The following is a 16,563-nucleotide window of genomic DNA, read 5'->3' as shown; positions in this document are numbered from 1 at the left end:
TCTCTCTCTCTCTCTCTCTCTCTCTCTCTCTCTCTCTTTTAAATTGTAAGCAGCGGTAGCGCGCGAGCGGCGACGGTTCGTAAACGCTCAGAATGCGACCAACAGTGCAGGACACAGTACAATAATGCATTTTCAGCTTAGAGTGACATAAACACCTATAACAAAGATAACGGCACTTATCAGGTCAAAGCAAAATAATAAATCGATTCAAACCAGATGAAGCATGTGAAAAAGGAAGGGTACCTGTATAGATACAGACGGAGCGCCTGACACATAACAATGGTGTATCTTCATCCATTCGACCTCACTTGTCGCTCATGTTACAATGAACCAACTTTGTTTTGATTTGGAGGTGCGGTCTAAAACTTTCCTCTTCCCTTGAGTTTTCAGGTGCGGCTCAGATTAGGGAATTCCCCCCCCCCCCCCCCCCCCCCCCCCCTTGATTTACAGTCTCATTTTTCATCTGCGGCTTAGATTTGAGTATGGCTTAGATTCGATTAAATACGGTATATAATGGTAAGACAGAGATCTAGAAACCAGGTTTTAAATTGTAAGACTTTTCAGGGGCAGATGTGGACTCTGACCACAATCTCTTGGTCATGAACTGCAGATTAAAACTGAAGAAACTGCAAAAACGTGGGACTTTAAGGATATGGGACCTGGATAAACTGAAAGAGCCAGAGGTTGTACAGGGTTTCAGGGAGAGCATAAGGGAATGATTGACAAGAGCGGGGGAAAGAAATACAGTAGAAGAAGAATGGGTAGCTTTGAGAGATGAAATAGTGAAGACAGCAGAGGAATCAAGTACGTAAAGAGATGAGGGCTAATAGAAATCCTTGGGTAAGAGAAGAGATACTGAATTTAATTGATGAAAGGAGAAAATACAAAAATTCAGTAAATGAAGCAGACAAAAGGGAATACAGACGTCTCAAAAATGAGATAGACAGGAATTGCAAAATGGCTAAGCAGGGACGGCTAGAGGACAAATGTAACGATGTAGAGGCGTATGTCACTAGAGGTAAGATAGATACTGCCTACAGGAAAATTAGAGAGACCTTTGGAGAAACGAGAACCAAGAGCTCAGGTGGAAACCCAGTTCTAAGCAAAGAAAGGAAAGCAGAAAGGTGAAAAGATTTTGTAGAGGGTCTATACAATGACAATGTTCTTGAGGAAAATATTATGGAAATGGAAGAGGATGTAGATGAAGATGAAATGGGAGATATGATACTGCGTGAAGAGTTTGACAGAGCACTGAAAGACCTAAGTCAAAACAAGGCCCCAGGAATAGACGACATTCCATTAGAACTACTGATAGCCTTGGGAGAGACAGCCCTGACAAAACTCTACCATCTGGTGAGCAGGATGTATGAGACAGGCGAAATAGCTTCAGACTTCAAGAAGAATTTCATAATTCCAATCGCAAAGACAGCAGGTTTTAACAGATGAGAAAATTACCAAACTATCGCATTAGTAAGCCACGACTGCAAAATACTAACACCAATTCTTTACAGATGAATGGAAAAATTGGTAGAAGCCGACCTCGGGGGAGATCAATTTGGAACACATGAGGCAATACTGACCCTATGACTTATCTTAGAAAATAGATTAAGGAACAGCAAACTTACATTTCTAGCATTTGTAGACTTGGAGAAAGCTTTTGGCAGTGTTGACTGGAATACTCTCTTTCACATTCTAAAGGTGGCAAGGGTAAAATACAGGGAGCAAAAGGCTATTTACAATTTGTACAGAAACCAGATGGCAGTTATAAGATTCGAGGGGCATGAAAGGGAAGCAGTGGTTGGGAAGGGAGTGAGACAGGGTTGTAGCCTATCCCCAATGTTATTCAATCTGTATATTGAGCAAGCAGTGAACAAAACAAAAGAAAAATTCGGAGTAGGTATTAAAATCCATGGAGAAGAAATAAAAACTTTGAGGTTCGCTGATGACATTGTAATTCTGCCAGGGACAGCAAAGGACTTTGAAGAGCAGTTGGACGAAATGGTCAGTGTCTTGAAAGGAGGGTATAGGATGAACATCAACAAAAGCAAAACAAGGATAATGGAATGTAGTCGAATTAAGTTGGCTGATGCTGAGGGAATTAGATTAGGAAATGAGACACTTAAAGTAGTAAAGGAGTTTTGCTATTTGGGGAGCAAAATAACTGATGATGGTCGAAGTAGAGAGAATATAAAATGTAGACTGGCAATGGCAAGGAAAGCGTTTCTGAAGAAGAAAAATTTGTTAACATCGAGTATAGATTGAAGTGTCAGGAAGTCATTTCTGAAAGTATTTGTATGGAGTGTAGCTATGTATGGAAGTGAAACATGGACGATAACTAGTTTGAACAAGAAGAGAATAGAAGCTTTCGAAATGTGGTGCTACAGAAGAATGCTGAAGATTAGATGGGTAGATCACATAACTAATGAGGAGTTATTGAATAGAATTGGGAGAAGAGAAATTTGTGGCACAACTTGACTATAAAAAAGGATTGGTTGGTAGGACATGTTCTGAGGCATCAAGGGATCACCAATTTAGTATTGGAGGGCAGTGTGGAGGGTAAAAATCGTAGAGGGACACCAAGAGATGAATACATTAAGCAGATTCAGAAGGCTGCAGGTTGCAGTAGGTACTGGGAGGTGAAGCAGCTTGCACAGGATAGAGTAGTATGGAGAGCTGCATCAAACCAGTCTCTGGACTGAAGACGACGACAACAGCAATACCTCTAATGGTAAAGAAAATAAGCAGTTGTCTGTTGTTACAAAATTACTACTACTAACGACTCTAACAGCAACATTAGGATCAGAAAGGTGGTGATCTTTGTAGATTTGCGTGTGCCATAGTTGTGAAATATTGCTATAGGATGAGAGAGAATTGCTGGTCAGTACTCATCTTCAAGAGGCGAAATGTGTATTAATGTCAATACTCTCATAAAGTACATGCTGTGAATTGTATATGACACTCTGTGAATGCAGGGCATAAAATTTTAAGTCATATATTGTATAATCCACCTGAATATATTCTACTTCAATTTAGTGTATCTTCGTAATTGTCCATAGCACATAATGAAATGTGACACTTTTGAAACTACATCTCCTTGCTGCTACAAGGTTTTAGCAGTTTGTAGACACGGTATTTAGAGTGCTTCTTGGTCTTGTATCTTCACCTGGGTTATCTTGCATTCTGATTCCACTATTGACCTCATACTTCAGACTTTTCCTGGTAACAATAAACAAACTTATTCTTTTGTGTTTGCTGTGTCATGGGGTTTCACGACTGTGAGCAAGAAATATTTGTCTCTAGTTTAGTATCACATGTGCCAAGTGGGGGTCTTTAATTCTTTTTTTATAATGTAGCAAAGTGTAAAACGTGTTCATTTTGGCACAGTCGGGTGTCAAAACATGCTCTCTTGGCTGTAATAACAATGAGCTGCTAGCATTAGAACTGGACACACATGCATGCTACATTTGTTGTTGTAGTCAATACTTTGAATACAGTAAGCAGCATTGTTACAATTGTATTGAAAATTTGCTTTGTAAGTACAATGTTGCATAAAGGCAAGAGTGCTAGTGTGAGAGACTTCTTCACTGCCTAAATTTGTCATTGAAAACATTGGTCTATGATTTGTGTGTGTTTTCTGTTCCTCTTCTTAAGATGCCTCCACAGCAGCTACTGAAATGTTATGATACATTACAAGTTCAGTATATAATCGGGTAGAGTTAACTCTAGAGGTGACTTTCCTGTAATGTATACTACCCGGTGGGGTCTCTGGGACCTGTATGTTTAAACAGAGATTTAAGGCACAAATCATATGAAATTTTTAGTTTAGTTAAATAATGTTTAAATACTCCTTGTTAATCTTGTTGTGATAAAGTAAGCCTGCAGGAATTTATTTTTTATCACACACAATCATACATGTTGTGCGGATTTTAAATAGAACACATCAATAAATTGTTACGGAATTGAATTTTACATTGTGAAAAGGTATACTATCTCTGTCACAAGTAAATTTTCACATAAAACTAAATTTTAGAGTTTAAAGGTGCTCATAAGAACTGTCCTCGGGTCTGCAAAGGTGACATGTAGTGCTGGGATCCACAATTTTATCACTACAGAGAACACATTTGATTTTAACTAACACTCCAAGTATTTTATTGGAAAAACAGAGAAACCTATCACAATTGTCCTGAAGTTGTTCTTTTGAATGACCCTCCACTAGCAGAAAAGTGATCACTGGCTATTTTATCTTGATCTTTATCACTGATATCTTCCTCTGGCCATTGCAAAAAATTTCAACTAATTTAAGATCATTAAAACTGACACATTCCTGTGGGCAAATTTTGTGCTATACTGAGTCCATGTGGCACAGTCTGAGACAACAGCATATGGCAGTAAGACATGTCAACAACAAACAAAGAAGGTGACAAGGGCTAAGTATGTAATCAACCGGCTTGGCATGTATTTTCTGTCTCTTTATTCCACTTGGCTCACAATTCATGACCAATCAAAAGAAGTTAGCCCATGTTCTGTTTTATTATTATGTTTTTAATTGTACATTTGCATATTTTCAGTTTGAAGCTGAGTTAAAGATTTTGTGTGTAACAGTTCTATTCAAATAAGTTTTTTTTAATAGAATTTTTTTAGAAATTACTCTTTGTATTTAATGTTACAAGATGCAGGGATTTGCTTTTATGTAGTTGGTATTTGAACAGCTCAATCCAGTACAGCATGCAATAAATAAAATTATTAATTACTTCAAAACTGAGTGTTTTGCTCCCTTAAACAAAACAAACAAATAACTTCAAAACTGTGTGTGTTTATTTGCAGATGTACTCTCTGGCTTCAATGGAACGATATTTGCCTATGGTCAGACTTCTTCTGGCAAAACGCACACGATGGAAGGTGTTATTGGTGACCCGGTGAAGCAGGGTATAATACCTCGAATAGTTAATGATATATTCAATCACATTTATGCTATGGAAGAAAACCTGGAATTCCACATCAAAGTTTCATACTTTGAAATTTACATGGACAAAATAAGGGACTTATTAGATGGTGAGTTTCTATTTTTGCCATTGGAAATGTTTCATTTCCCTCTTTCTTTTTTGACATTTATTTTTCTGTGCGTGGTACAAGTGTCTTATAAAAAGTTCCATGTATACTGAGTAATGTATTCACTTTTGTTATTTAGCCATGATAAATGAAATGGCCGTTTTTCCTGTACTTTTATTGTTATAGTTACCACAAATTGAAAAATCTAGCAGAATACCTGTACATTCTAATGCTTCCAACCTTAACAAAGGTTATTAGTTTTGAAGAAACTGTGTGTGACACATTTTTGTTAATAAGAAACAAATTGTAGCATCTTGTTAAAACATAATTAATTACTTGAACTACACCTTGCACTTGAGAAGTTAGTTTGAACTATGAGATTGTGATAACTTTATTCATTCTAAAAATGTTAAAAATAAATATAATATTCAGGATGTAATAAAGACATTGGACATAGGAAAAACAAAGAGGCTCATTCTGTGAAAGAGCAGCACTTTATTAGCTGGTGGTTTAAAATCTTATGCAGTAACGAAGAGGGATTGCCAGTGTGCGGAAGGGCAAGATTCTTTTCCATTAATTAGGTGCTATGCAACATAACTGCCAGACAAAAAATACATGTACTAGACATGTGTACTTAAACAGAATCTGTCATAAGTAGTTAAAATACTTTTAGGCTATATTTTGCCTGTTTCTTTAATTTTACCAACGTTCTTTAGTGTTTCACTAACAACAATTAATGTCAACATCTTATGGACACATGGAATCATTACAGATTGTGTAACACACACATTGAAAACAATAAAAGTATGAACTTTTTGTTTCTGCCTGTTAGCTAACAGTGAAATGAATATAAACATTCCAGAATGAAAGTGTGTGATTTTGTTCTAAATGTTTGAATTCGGATACATCCCTAGGACATAATTTACGGTATCAGTGCATTTACAACAGTAGCTTCTAAGATGTATACAACCCAAAACTGTTCAGCTGATTGAGTTTGGAAGATATGAGGAGGAACTAGTGGCAAGTTGAAGTGAGGGGTCAGTTAGGCTCTTCAGTTGGTATTGCTTTGCCTGTGAAGGACAGATATCCTGTTTGGAGCCTAGATTCATGAACCAGTTTTAAGTTACCGCTAATGTCAGTTGTTTGCCCCTTCATTGGCTTTGTCTCAGTTCATTTATGAATGTGAGAGTGTTGATTCGATATCTGTGATATATTGGATTTTGTACATTGAAATTCATGTCTTACATCCAGAAGAATGAGATGTAGTTCCCCATCTGTCACACAATTACTTTGTTTTAGAGCTTGCAAATGTGTAAGATCCATTTTGCTTGCTTATTCACTTCACTATTAACTGACTGAATCTTCATCAATCATTTATGTGAGTCTGTTGCATTAAAGTACATTTTTTTGGAACATTAAAGTTGTGTTTCTGTTTTTTGATATGTTACAAAATTCAGTGCTGAGAAACCACCATGTTAACACACCTCCTGCGAAGACCTATCATAACTCCTGCTGCATGGTTAGTTGTGTGAGTAGGCAGATGATAGTGAATAGATTCCAAAGATTGAGTTACTAAGAGAGAGTGTTTTTGTCACCTTATTGTTTGTTTTTATCGTGGTATTTCATGAGGACATGCCAAACCACTTGATAGTGAAAGTATTTGAAGTAATAGGAGGAGGCATTGATTACAGGCACATTGTCTTGAAATCATTCACAGTGTGGTGCATTTTCGTTATTCACCACTGTAATTGTTTATTGTAATGTCACCTACATGTTTCTGATGATGACCACTGGAGGCCAGATGCAATAATATCATAGTTGAGTAGTACCTACAGGTTTTTAAATCCTTTATTAACATCAGATAATTTCTTTAAAACATTCTTGATTGTATTTTGTTTTGAAGGCTTCAGTAAATTCAACATTTTGTGTTCATTAAGCATAAGAAATGTAGATAAGTTTCTTGCAACCTATTTTTTTCTTTTTCTTTTTTTTTGTAACTTGCATGATTTTTTCTGTTATTAGTCTCCAAAGTAAATCTCAGTGTCCACGAAGACAAGAACAGGGTACCATTTGTGAAAGGAGCAACTGAACGATTTGTTTCAAGCCCAGAGGAAGTATTTGAAGTAATAGAAGAAGGCAAAGCTAACAGGCACATTGCAGTCACAAGTAAGCAGTCATAATACTTATTAATTAATGAAATTTGTGTTCTACTAATTACCAAAAGAATATTGTATAGGCAAGACTTAATAAATCGCAACTTGTCTTACTGGTTTTGTCACGATCATTCAGCACACAGTACTACATATTTAGCTTTCTTAACCATGAATAGTTATATCTTAAGCTGGATAATTTGTTTGTTTAATGAAAGTAATTTTACTGACATTAATTCAAGGTTACTCCTGTCTCTGTGAGTATTGTATCCCTAGGAAGACTTGTTTTTTAAATTGCTGGAACTGTAAATTTTGACATATATAATCTCTAAAATAAATAGCAAGATCGTTGTAGTAAACACAATAACCCCAGTAGCTTTATAATATACTGATTCTTTCCTGAAGCTTTAGTTTTCAGATAGTTAGGGACAACTAAATAAATATCTTATTTACTTTTACACATTTATTGACTAAAGCATATGAACAATTTTCTAATACATTTATTATGTGACTTGACTTTTATTTCTTCAAAAACAAGCTGTTATGATAGTCATTACCACAACGTAATTGAAGAGTGCCAGGAAATATTGAAATTCAGCTGTAATTAGTTATGGCCTGTATGGCCAGGAAATAAAATAGTATATGCAAATTTTGTCAATTGGAGAGAGAAGATACAGCAGTCAGTTGCAACTTGTGTTTATTGTAGCAGTCAGGAGTTTAGGTACTAAGTGACCATCTTCAGCGCACCATATCAAGTTAACTCATTTTAGCTGTTATATGTCATAGTCTTTCCTGGACTATACATGTCACGAGATTAGAAGAGCTATGAACTCTCGACATTCATAGTCAAACAGTGACTATGCCACATAATGACTTAAATTTAACTTTTATCTGCTGCATTTGAGAATACCAGAGAAGGAAAGTTGCTACTCACCATATAGAGGAGATGCTGAGTTACAATAGGCACAGCAAAAAGAATTGCTTCATTCCATCTTGGATTTTCCATTGTTGCATTTGAGACTAGTTACTCAGTGACCAAAATCCAGATCTGCTGCAATAAACACAACAGCGAATGATTCCTGGACCTTCTTTCACCAGTTGAAATAAATATAGTCGCTTAGCACTTCATTTCCAGACAGAGTAAAAAAAAAAAGTTTGTGTTGGGCCCCTGAAAATTTTTTACAGCAATCCAGAAGTATTTAAATGTTTAATTTGTGTGGAGTAATGTTCATAACTTTTTGTATCTATTGGGATCCTTACCAGAACTATTCAGTATTTGTCAGTTTATGCACCTATTATTTAATTGTGCTATATTTTTGTTATAGATATGAATGAACACAGTTCCCGATCACACAGTGTATTCCTAATAAATGTGAAACAAGAAAACCTAGAGAACCAAAAGAAACTCTCTGGAAAATTGTACCTGGTGGATCTGGCTGGCAGTGAGAAGGTCTGTAATTCCCTATTATCTTGTAATAAAAGAATTACACAGTGCTTAAGAAAAAGCTTGTAAAACTGTTGTATTTTTAAATTTATTTTTTAACAGGTCAGCAAAACTGGTGCTGAAGGAACAGTTTTAGATGAAGCAAAAAATATAAACAAATCTCTTTCAGCACTTGGTAATGTCATATCTGCACTTGCTGATGGCAACAAAACCCACATTCCATACAGAGATTCCAAACTGACAAGGATTCTACAGGAATCATTAGGTGGCAATGCGAGGACCACCATTATAATATGTTGTTCCCCAGCTTCATTCAATGAAGCAGAAACAAAATCAACACTTGAATTTGGAAAGAGGTAGGTTGAAGTGCATTTTATGTGAACTCATTAACAATTCTATTTTGCTTACTTCTTTTGAAGACGTCAACATTATGAATTCTAATCTTATAGTCAGATATTTTTTAAACTTTAGCTCTCATTCAGTTGTTAATCAGTCAGAGGGAAATGGTTTGTGAAAGGTACAAATCATTTAAACAATGAAAGTGAAAGTACTCTAAAAATAAGATATATATCAGGGGTAAGGTACCTATATCATTTGCTATCTTCTTGTGTTCTATAACTGAACCAGATAAACAGTCTAACAGCATATTGATATTTGTATCTGTGCAGTAACTATGAATTACAATTCTAATATTGCAACACAATAAAAATAGAACAAGTTACAGTGAAACCCCACTTTTACCCATTTGAAGGGATTTTTAAAAAAGTGGTGTAAAATGTTGGAAATAACATTGTAAGCAATAGAAGTTTCATACATGATCCCCCTCTGCATTTTTCACTCTTAATGTATTGATATATGTTCATAATAGGCATCAAAATACTTGTCAGTGACTTGTTTATTATCTAATAAAGGTTGATTATCTAATAAAAACTGCTGGTTTAACTGGAACTGGTAACTGCCTGGGAAGTAGAAATGTTTGACTTTATTTCATACATCATAATCAATGTTTTTGGACAGCCTGCAGCTGTCATCCATTATTTAGATAATGAAACACTGCACAAGTTATGTATTTTTTCATGCTCAGCAAGATATGTTCAGAGAATTTTTTCTAGTTGTCAAGTGCAAATATTTATGTAATTATTTTTGTGTATGGTATTTGCATATGTGTTGTTCTGCATCTCTTCCGCTGTCATCTTCTTGAGGTTATCATGTACTGTGCCTCCTCAATTGTGTAAAAACCACACATATGCTAACAATAACTCACATCATTGGTTTGTGAAATATCTCAAAAAATACATACATAAATATTGCATTTGGCAGTGAGAATAAATTCTCAAAACATATCTTGCTAAGCATGAAAAATATGTAACTGGTCCTATGTTTAAACCAAAAACATTTGCGTAACGCAGAGTCAGCGAATGTGTCAACTACTGCTGTTAGTGGCCAAACAACGAAACACGCTAAATGTGGTTCAACAAAGGTGTTACAAATATCACAACAGTTGCAAAGCTACTCATGTGCAGTAGACACCATTTGGAATTGCTTGTGAATAGTCAAGATATCTTTATTCAAACAAACCTAGTTACTGCCATCAGCCACCACATCGAATAGAACTTGGCAACGGCAAAAGATACGACGTGAATTGTTCCAACTTTTAACCATTTACTGGCTCAGATCTGCTGAGTGGAGTGTCCTGGTGTCAAGAAATTTAACCATGTAATGTTTGTGAACATGACTTAATGGCCAACACCATGCTAGTGTCATTTTCTGTCAATTATGTCAGTCTTTTCTCCATGAACATTTTCTCGTAAAACATAAATAATGGGAAATTTATAAATATATTAATACGAAATAAGGTGTGAATTAACATTGTGGACATAGGAAATTGGACAGGAGCAATCAAAAACGTCATAAACAGCAGGAAAATGTTAATTCTGGGAGTATGAGAAATGCTGTATGTAGAGACTAATGCGCACTACAGCTGGATTGAGTTAACCTGAAAGAGCAATGAAAATGTGACTTCATTTCAGAGGTTATACTTGTGTAGCTGATTTACAGACCGTTCTTTCATATTATTCTGGCTCATAAGCTGTTGAAGGATCCGAAACAAGTAATTATTGATTGGTGTACAAATTACGTAGTTTTAATAAACTAAAGTCTTGGAAGAAAGATGTGTGGAATAGATTACAAAACTAATGTTGTATGAAGTCTCATTGAGAACATGCTGTTGCATTACTCTCGTCTAAGAAAGAAGTATTATAAACTGGACAGTTAAAAATTATTGGCCCTCACTAGGAATTAGAAAACTCACATGAAAATGAAATTTCCAGAAGCTTCGGGGCGGAGGGCTTTGCATATTCAGTCAAGGCTGGCTGGAAGTATAGGAGAGGAATGTGGAGCCGCATAAAGCTGAGAGTGAAAGGAAGGGAGAACAGTATTCACGTATAAGTACACCCAAGGAAGTTTGATTTGCTGATACAAATGCTATAGACAACAGATAAGAAACAATAGTTGGAGGGAGTTTATAGGTATCTTTCACATTTGAAAAGTTCAGAAGTGTGTGAGAAATGTGACGTATGCTGCCTGTACATGCATACAGGAAATGAGGTCAGAATGTTGTATAGAAAAAAAGTTTTATTCAGTAAGACTGCATAGCATCTTGAGAAACAATAGAAAAACAAAACACAAAGTTCAGAAATCTGAGGCATCAGTATTTTGGGAAAAAGGCATTATTAAATTTTGAGTCAGCTATGAGGCAACCAGGAATTAAAAGTGTAAACTGAACCATATAATTGTTATGTAAATAATAGGTAGTGCAGATGAACAAAGTTTAATGTAACTGTAAACTTAATTATGTTACTGTGAATTTGATTGGGTTTTGCAAATTGTATAACATTGGATAATTTTTTTACCTTTGCTACTTTCATCACAAAAAATGGTGTGTTCCATTGTATTTGAGCAGCATAGTACCATATTCAGGTACTTCATTTTATTACTTCTCCTCAAATCACATTAATCATGGAATGGAAACACACAGCAACAGAACGTACATTGTTGGATGAATCATTCGAAGAAGTGTACCCGTGGAGGCCAGTCAGCTGCTGATAGTGCCTGCACATGCTGTACGCGGTACGGAAACAACTTGTTCTCCCGTAGCACTCTCCATACAGTGACGTGGTCAATGTTACCTTGTACAGCAGCAATTTCTCTGGCGGTGACATTGGGGTTATCGTCAACTGCACGAAGAATGCCTCGTCCATTGCAGGTGTCCTCGTCGTTATAGGTCTTCCCCAGTCGCGAGTCATAGGCTGTAATGTTCCGTGCTCCCTAAGATGCCGATCAATTGCTTCGAACATCTTCCTGTCGGGGACACCTTTGTTCTGGAAATCTATCTCGATACAAACGTACCGCACCACGGCTATTGCCCCGTGCTAATCCATACATCAAATGGGCATCTGCCAACTCCACATTTGTAAACATTGCATTTAATGCAAAACCACGTTCGTGATGAACACTAACCTGTTGATGCTACGTACTGATGTGCTTGATGCTAGTACTGTAGAGCAGTGAGTCGCATGTCAACACAATCACCGAAGTCAACATTACCTTTCTTCAATTGGGCCAACTGGCGGTGAATCGAGGAAGTATAGTACACACTGACGAAACTAAAATGAGCTCTAACGTGGAAATTAAGCGTTTCCGGACACATGCCCTCATAACATCTTTTCTTTATTTGTGTGTGAGGAATGTTTCCTGAAAGTTTAGCTGTACCTTTTTGTAACACCCTGTATGTTGTAATATTCCAACCATATCATGTTGTTTAGACATGACAGAAGCTGTGGTCTCCAATGACAGGGAAATCATTATGTATTTCACTTTTCTCAATTGTTTCAAAAACTGAAAATTGTTGGGACTGCAACTCAGAGGAAAGTATTTTTGCAAAGAAATTCATCTGGCCATTCCAATACGCATACAAATGTCGCAGAATGATTTTAAATTAGGGTACAACTAAATAACTGATTTTCTTCCATTACTATTTTAGAGCAAAGACTATAAAGAATGTGGTATGTGTGAATGAAGAGTTAACTGCTGAGGAATGGAAACGACGCTACGAGAAGGAGAAGGAAAAAGTGGCACGGCTGAAAGGGAAACTGGAAAAACTAGAATTGGAGCTCAGCAGGTGGCGCTCTGGAGAAACTGTTAACGTAGATGAGCAGGTGAACTTGCAGGTAATGGAGCATTAATGCATAGTGGATCTTTTCTTGTGTTTTCTTGTGTGCTGCTTGCAGTGGATTGAGACATCTCCTCTAAGTCGGTCTCACGTATTGAAAAGTATAAGATTTGTTTTTTATAGTCCTAAAAACTGAATTCCAACTCACCTCCCATTGTCACATCAGACTACTATTATATGGGGTTCAGAAGTGGTTTTATTTCTTTTGCGTATTAAATTTTGTCAACCGAGAGTTGGCTCAGTCATATTTCTGTTTTCTGTGTATTGTACCAAAAGGTTACTATAATTTTTCATGGTAGCCATAGAAATACTTCGTTGAATTTAACACATCCCTGTGTTTTAAATAGTTATATAAATGCTGTTGTCACATTTTACCTCATCACAAATAACACTTGGACCTTAAACAGACACTATTTAGTTTCACTGGTTAGGTTGAATAAATTATGTACAGCAACACAATAGGGGGAAAAGGCTCCTGTCTCTGATACAGCAACAAATTTATTGCTACTCACATACATTTATGAAACTTCGAATGGTGGTTTTTGATTCCTGCGTGGCAATAAATAGTACCAGCAGAATAAGAAGCAAAATGACCATTGTGAGTATCAGTGGCACTACCCTCTCTCTTTCGTAGTGTGATGAGAAGAAAATGGGTCGTGTGTTACAGTTGTAAGAAGGATATCCTTGTGTAGACAAGTCAGAGAAAAAAAACATAATTTTTGCTGCTTTACAAAGAAATGAAATTTTTGTGTAGATGATCAATATGATGAGCTGTATAAGTCAGTTATTTCCACTTGTTCTTTAGTTTTTATATATTAAGAATAGTTCTGATGATCAGACTTGTATAATATGAGTTTTTCTGTCTCTGATTGGAAGTGTGTAATAATATTGCAGAGTCTGTAGCACTGTTTTCACACCAACTCACTAAATAGTTGGTGATTAATAGTTACATGTAGGGAAGGGGAAAAAAGAGATTTGGGAGAGAGATACTAAATTTTTTGTAATATAAATGCCTTTTACCTCACTTGGTTCTGTTCCTGATATACGTGGAAACATGTCTTTAAAGTAGTATAAATTACTGTAAATGTGCAGGAACTGAATAGAGTTCAAACATGCATGCATACATGATAGTTGTTATGTAACTCTTACTATGTTAGACAGGAAATCATTTATGGTACAGGTTGGAAGCATAGTGAAATATTAAATATTGATGATGTTTTCTCAATTCATTGCTTTCATTAATACTTAGGCATCAAAGTGCCATTCTCACTCACAGAGTTATGATGATAGTGGCGGTGTTTACAGCAGTTGAATGTCAGGATATCAGACCTTCTTCATTCCCAGTTTGCAGAACATGAAGAAATTCGAAGAGGTCAGAGCTACGTATTGCCCCAAAGCTGTTATGAAATTGGTATTGTTATAGAGGAAAATAACATGAAAATAGGCAGGTATGAAGCTTTGTGTTAACAGCAGCTGAGTATTTTGGAGTTCATGATTTGGAGAAATTATATTTATTATTGTGGTCTGTCTGAAGTCTGCTTTGATGCTGCTCTATTCTTTGCAAGTGTCTTCATTGACAATTCCGTGGTTCCTCAGGATCTGTCCTTTCAACTGTCTCCTTCTTTTACTCCATTTATGTTATATATTTCTTTTCTCCCCAGGACAAGCACATCTTGATTAATTATTGATTTACCGATCTAATCGTCAGCATTCTTTTGTAGACCTTCAGTCATTATCAGTTTACAACTTTCAGCATCTATTTCCCAATCTAATTTTCTTAACATCGCCTGATTCTGTTTGACTACATTGAGTTACCCTTGTTTCAGTTTAGTTGATATTTGTATTACCACCTCATTTCAAGGCACTACCCATTCTGTTCAAGTAGTCTTCCACATCTTTGGCTCTTCTGATGGACTTAAAACGTCATAGGCAAATCTCAGGGTGTTTGTTTCTTCACCCTGAACTCTTAAGCTCCTTCCCAATTTTCTGTTTGGTTTCCTTTACTTCTTGCTTAATGTACAGATTAAATAAAACTGAGATAATATACAGAGCTGTCTCATTCCCTTTTCAACTACATCTTCCGTTTGATGTCATTGTTATAACTGCTGTCTGGTCTCGCTACATGTCATAGAAAACCCTTCACTGCCTGCATGTTAGTCCTGCCGCCTTAAAAATTTCCATGTGTATTGTCGTCAACATAACAAAATTTTAAGAGTTTTATAAATCTAAAATGGAGGTTTTCCTTTCTTCAGTCTATCTTGTAAGATAAGTCATAGAATCAGATTTCTCTCTCATGTTCCTTCTTTTTTTTTTCTTTTCTTTGGAGCCTGAACTGAATGTCCTGAAGTCAGCTTTTACCAGACCTTTCATCACCTGTAAACAATTTGTGTCAGTATTTTGCAGTCATTAATTAGTAAACTGGTGATTCTGTTGTGTTCACATCTGTCAGCATGTGCAATCATTGAAACAGGAATTATCATATTCCTGTTGATGTCAGAGGGTATTATGCTTGTCTCATATTGGGTGAGACAGTTTTGCCATGTTATGTTCTCCCAAGGATATTAATAATTCCGACAATGTTGCTTACTTCAGATGTCTTTGTTTGACTTAGGTCTTCCAGTGCTCTGTAAGGCACACAGATTTAAGCAGCGTATATATTTTGCTTTTCAGTTCCAAATGGAGGTTAGAGTTGATATTTCTGTGGGTTGTAATGGTGAACACAGATAACTGACAGTAGATGATTGTTACCTCCTATTAACCCTGTTTCACAATGTGGTGTCTGTCTGTGATCCACTTTGCAAGCATTTGATATAACAAAGAATTCAATTATTTTCATGCAACACTTGGTTTCAGGACACATTTTTAGTCATATTCAGTTGATTCTTCATAATGAAGTTAACTTTAATTTCCTACAATATTTTACTTACATTGTTTTGCTACATTCACATTATTTGTATTTAAAACTATAAGGCTCTATTTATGTAAACAAATTTTGTGGATTATTTAAAATTCAGTTGTATTGCATTTATCAAGCTATTGCTTTTGTTTACATACAGTTAAATGGTAGTAAGCAGTGATGTATAGAAATGAAAGTACTCTGCATAGGAACATTTAGTATAAAAAATGTCTCTTTCTAGGAACCTCTGGATGCTGCAACACCTATCACTCAGTCAATAGAGGTTAAAAAAGATGATGTTTTGGGCCCGGTGCCAGCAACTCCAGGTGGAGGTGTGATGATTGGTTCCCTGTCAAATGAAGAAAGGCAAAAATTGGAAGAGGAACGTGAGAAACTGTACCAGCAACTTGATGAAAAAGATGAAGAGATCAACCAGCAGAGTCAGCTTGTAGAGAAGTTAAAGGATCAGATGCTTGAACAAGAGGAGGTAACAGTTTCAGTTAATTGCTTTGATGCAATCTTTCTTCAGAATGATTGCAGTCAAAGGGTTACCTGTGGCCAGTGACATTAGAAGTTGAAAATTTCTCGCATTTTTTGATTGAAATCATACTAGGTCTGCAATTTTCTTTAGTTTCTTTCAGGTCATATAGGTTCCAGAATGCGTAGCTTTACTACATAGATTACTTGAGATAAAAGCAAACATTTTAGTTGCTGTTTGTAAGCCTATTCAGTAAAATTTATGTCCATTGATCTGTTGTCACTTCCTTGGCATTCCCCCCCCCCCCCTTTTTTT

General features: G+C 36.1%; 1 protein-coding gene across 1 annotated transcript in view; it reads left to right on the top strand.

Moving 5' to 3' along the window:
* The window catches only part of LOC126353836 (kinesin heavy chain), a 76,956-nt gene that overhangs the window by 19,764 nt on the left and 40,629 nt on the right, over positions 1-16,563 (top strand). The window contains exons 3-8 of the mRNA XM_050002971.1: positions 4,825-5,052; positions 7,072-7,215; positions 8,525-8,649; positions 8,746-8,999; positions 12,686-12,872; positions 16,012-16,257. Of these exons, the coding sequence (XP_049858928.1) occupies positions 4,825-5,052; positions 7,072-7,215; positions 8,525-8,649; positions 8,746-8,999; positions 12,686-12,872; positions 16,012-16,257 (1,184 nt within the window). The remainder of the gene's footprint in view (positions 1-4,824; positions 5,053-7,071; positions 7,216-8,524; positions 8,650-8,745; positions 9,000-12,685; positions 12,873-16,011; positions 16,258-16,563) is intronic.

This window comes from Schistocerca gregaria, chromosome 3 (genome assembly GCF_023897955.1).
Source record: "Schistocerca gregaria isolate iqSchGreg1 chromosome 3, iqSchGreg1.2, whole genome shotgun sequence".
In the NCBI taxonomy this organism is placed as follows: domain Eukaryota; kingdom Metazoa; phylum Arthropoda; class Insecta; order Orthoptera; family Acrididae; genus Schistocerca; species Schistocerca gregaria.
This window is presented reverse-complemented; position numbering and strand designations above follow the sequence as displayed.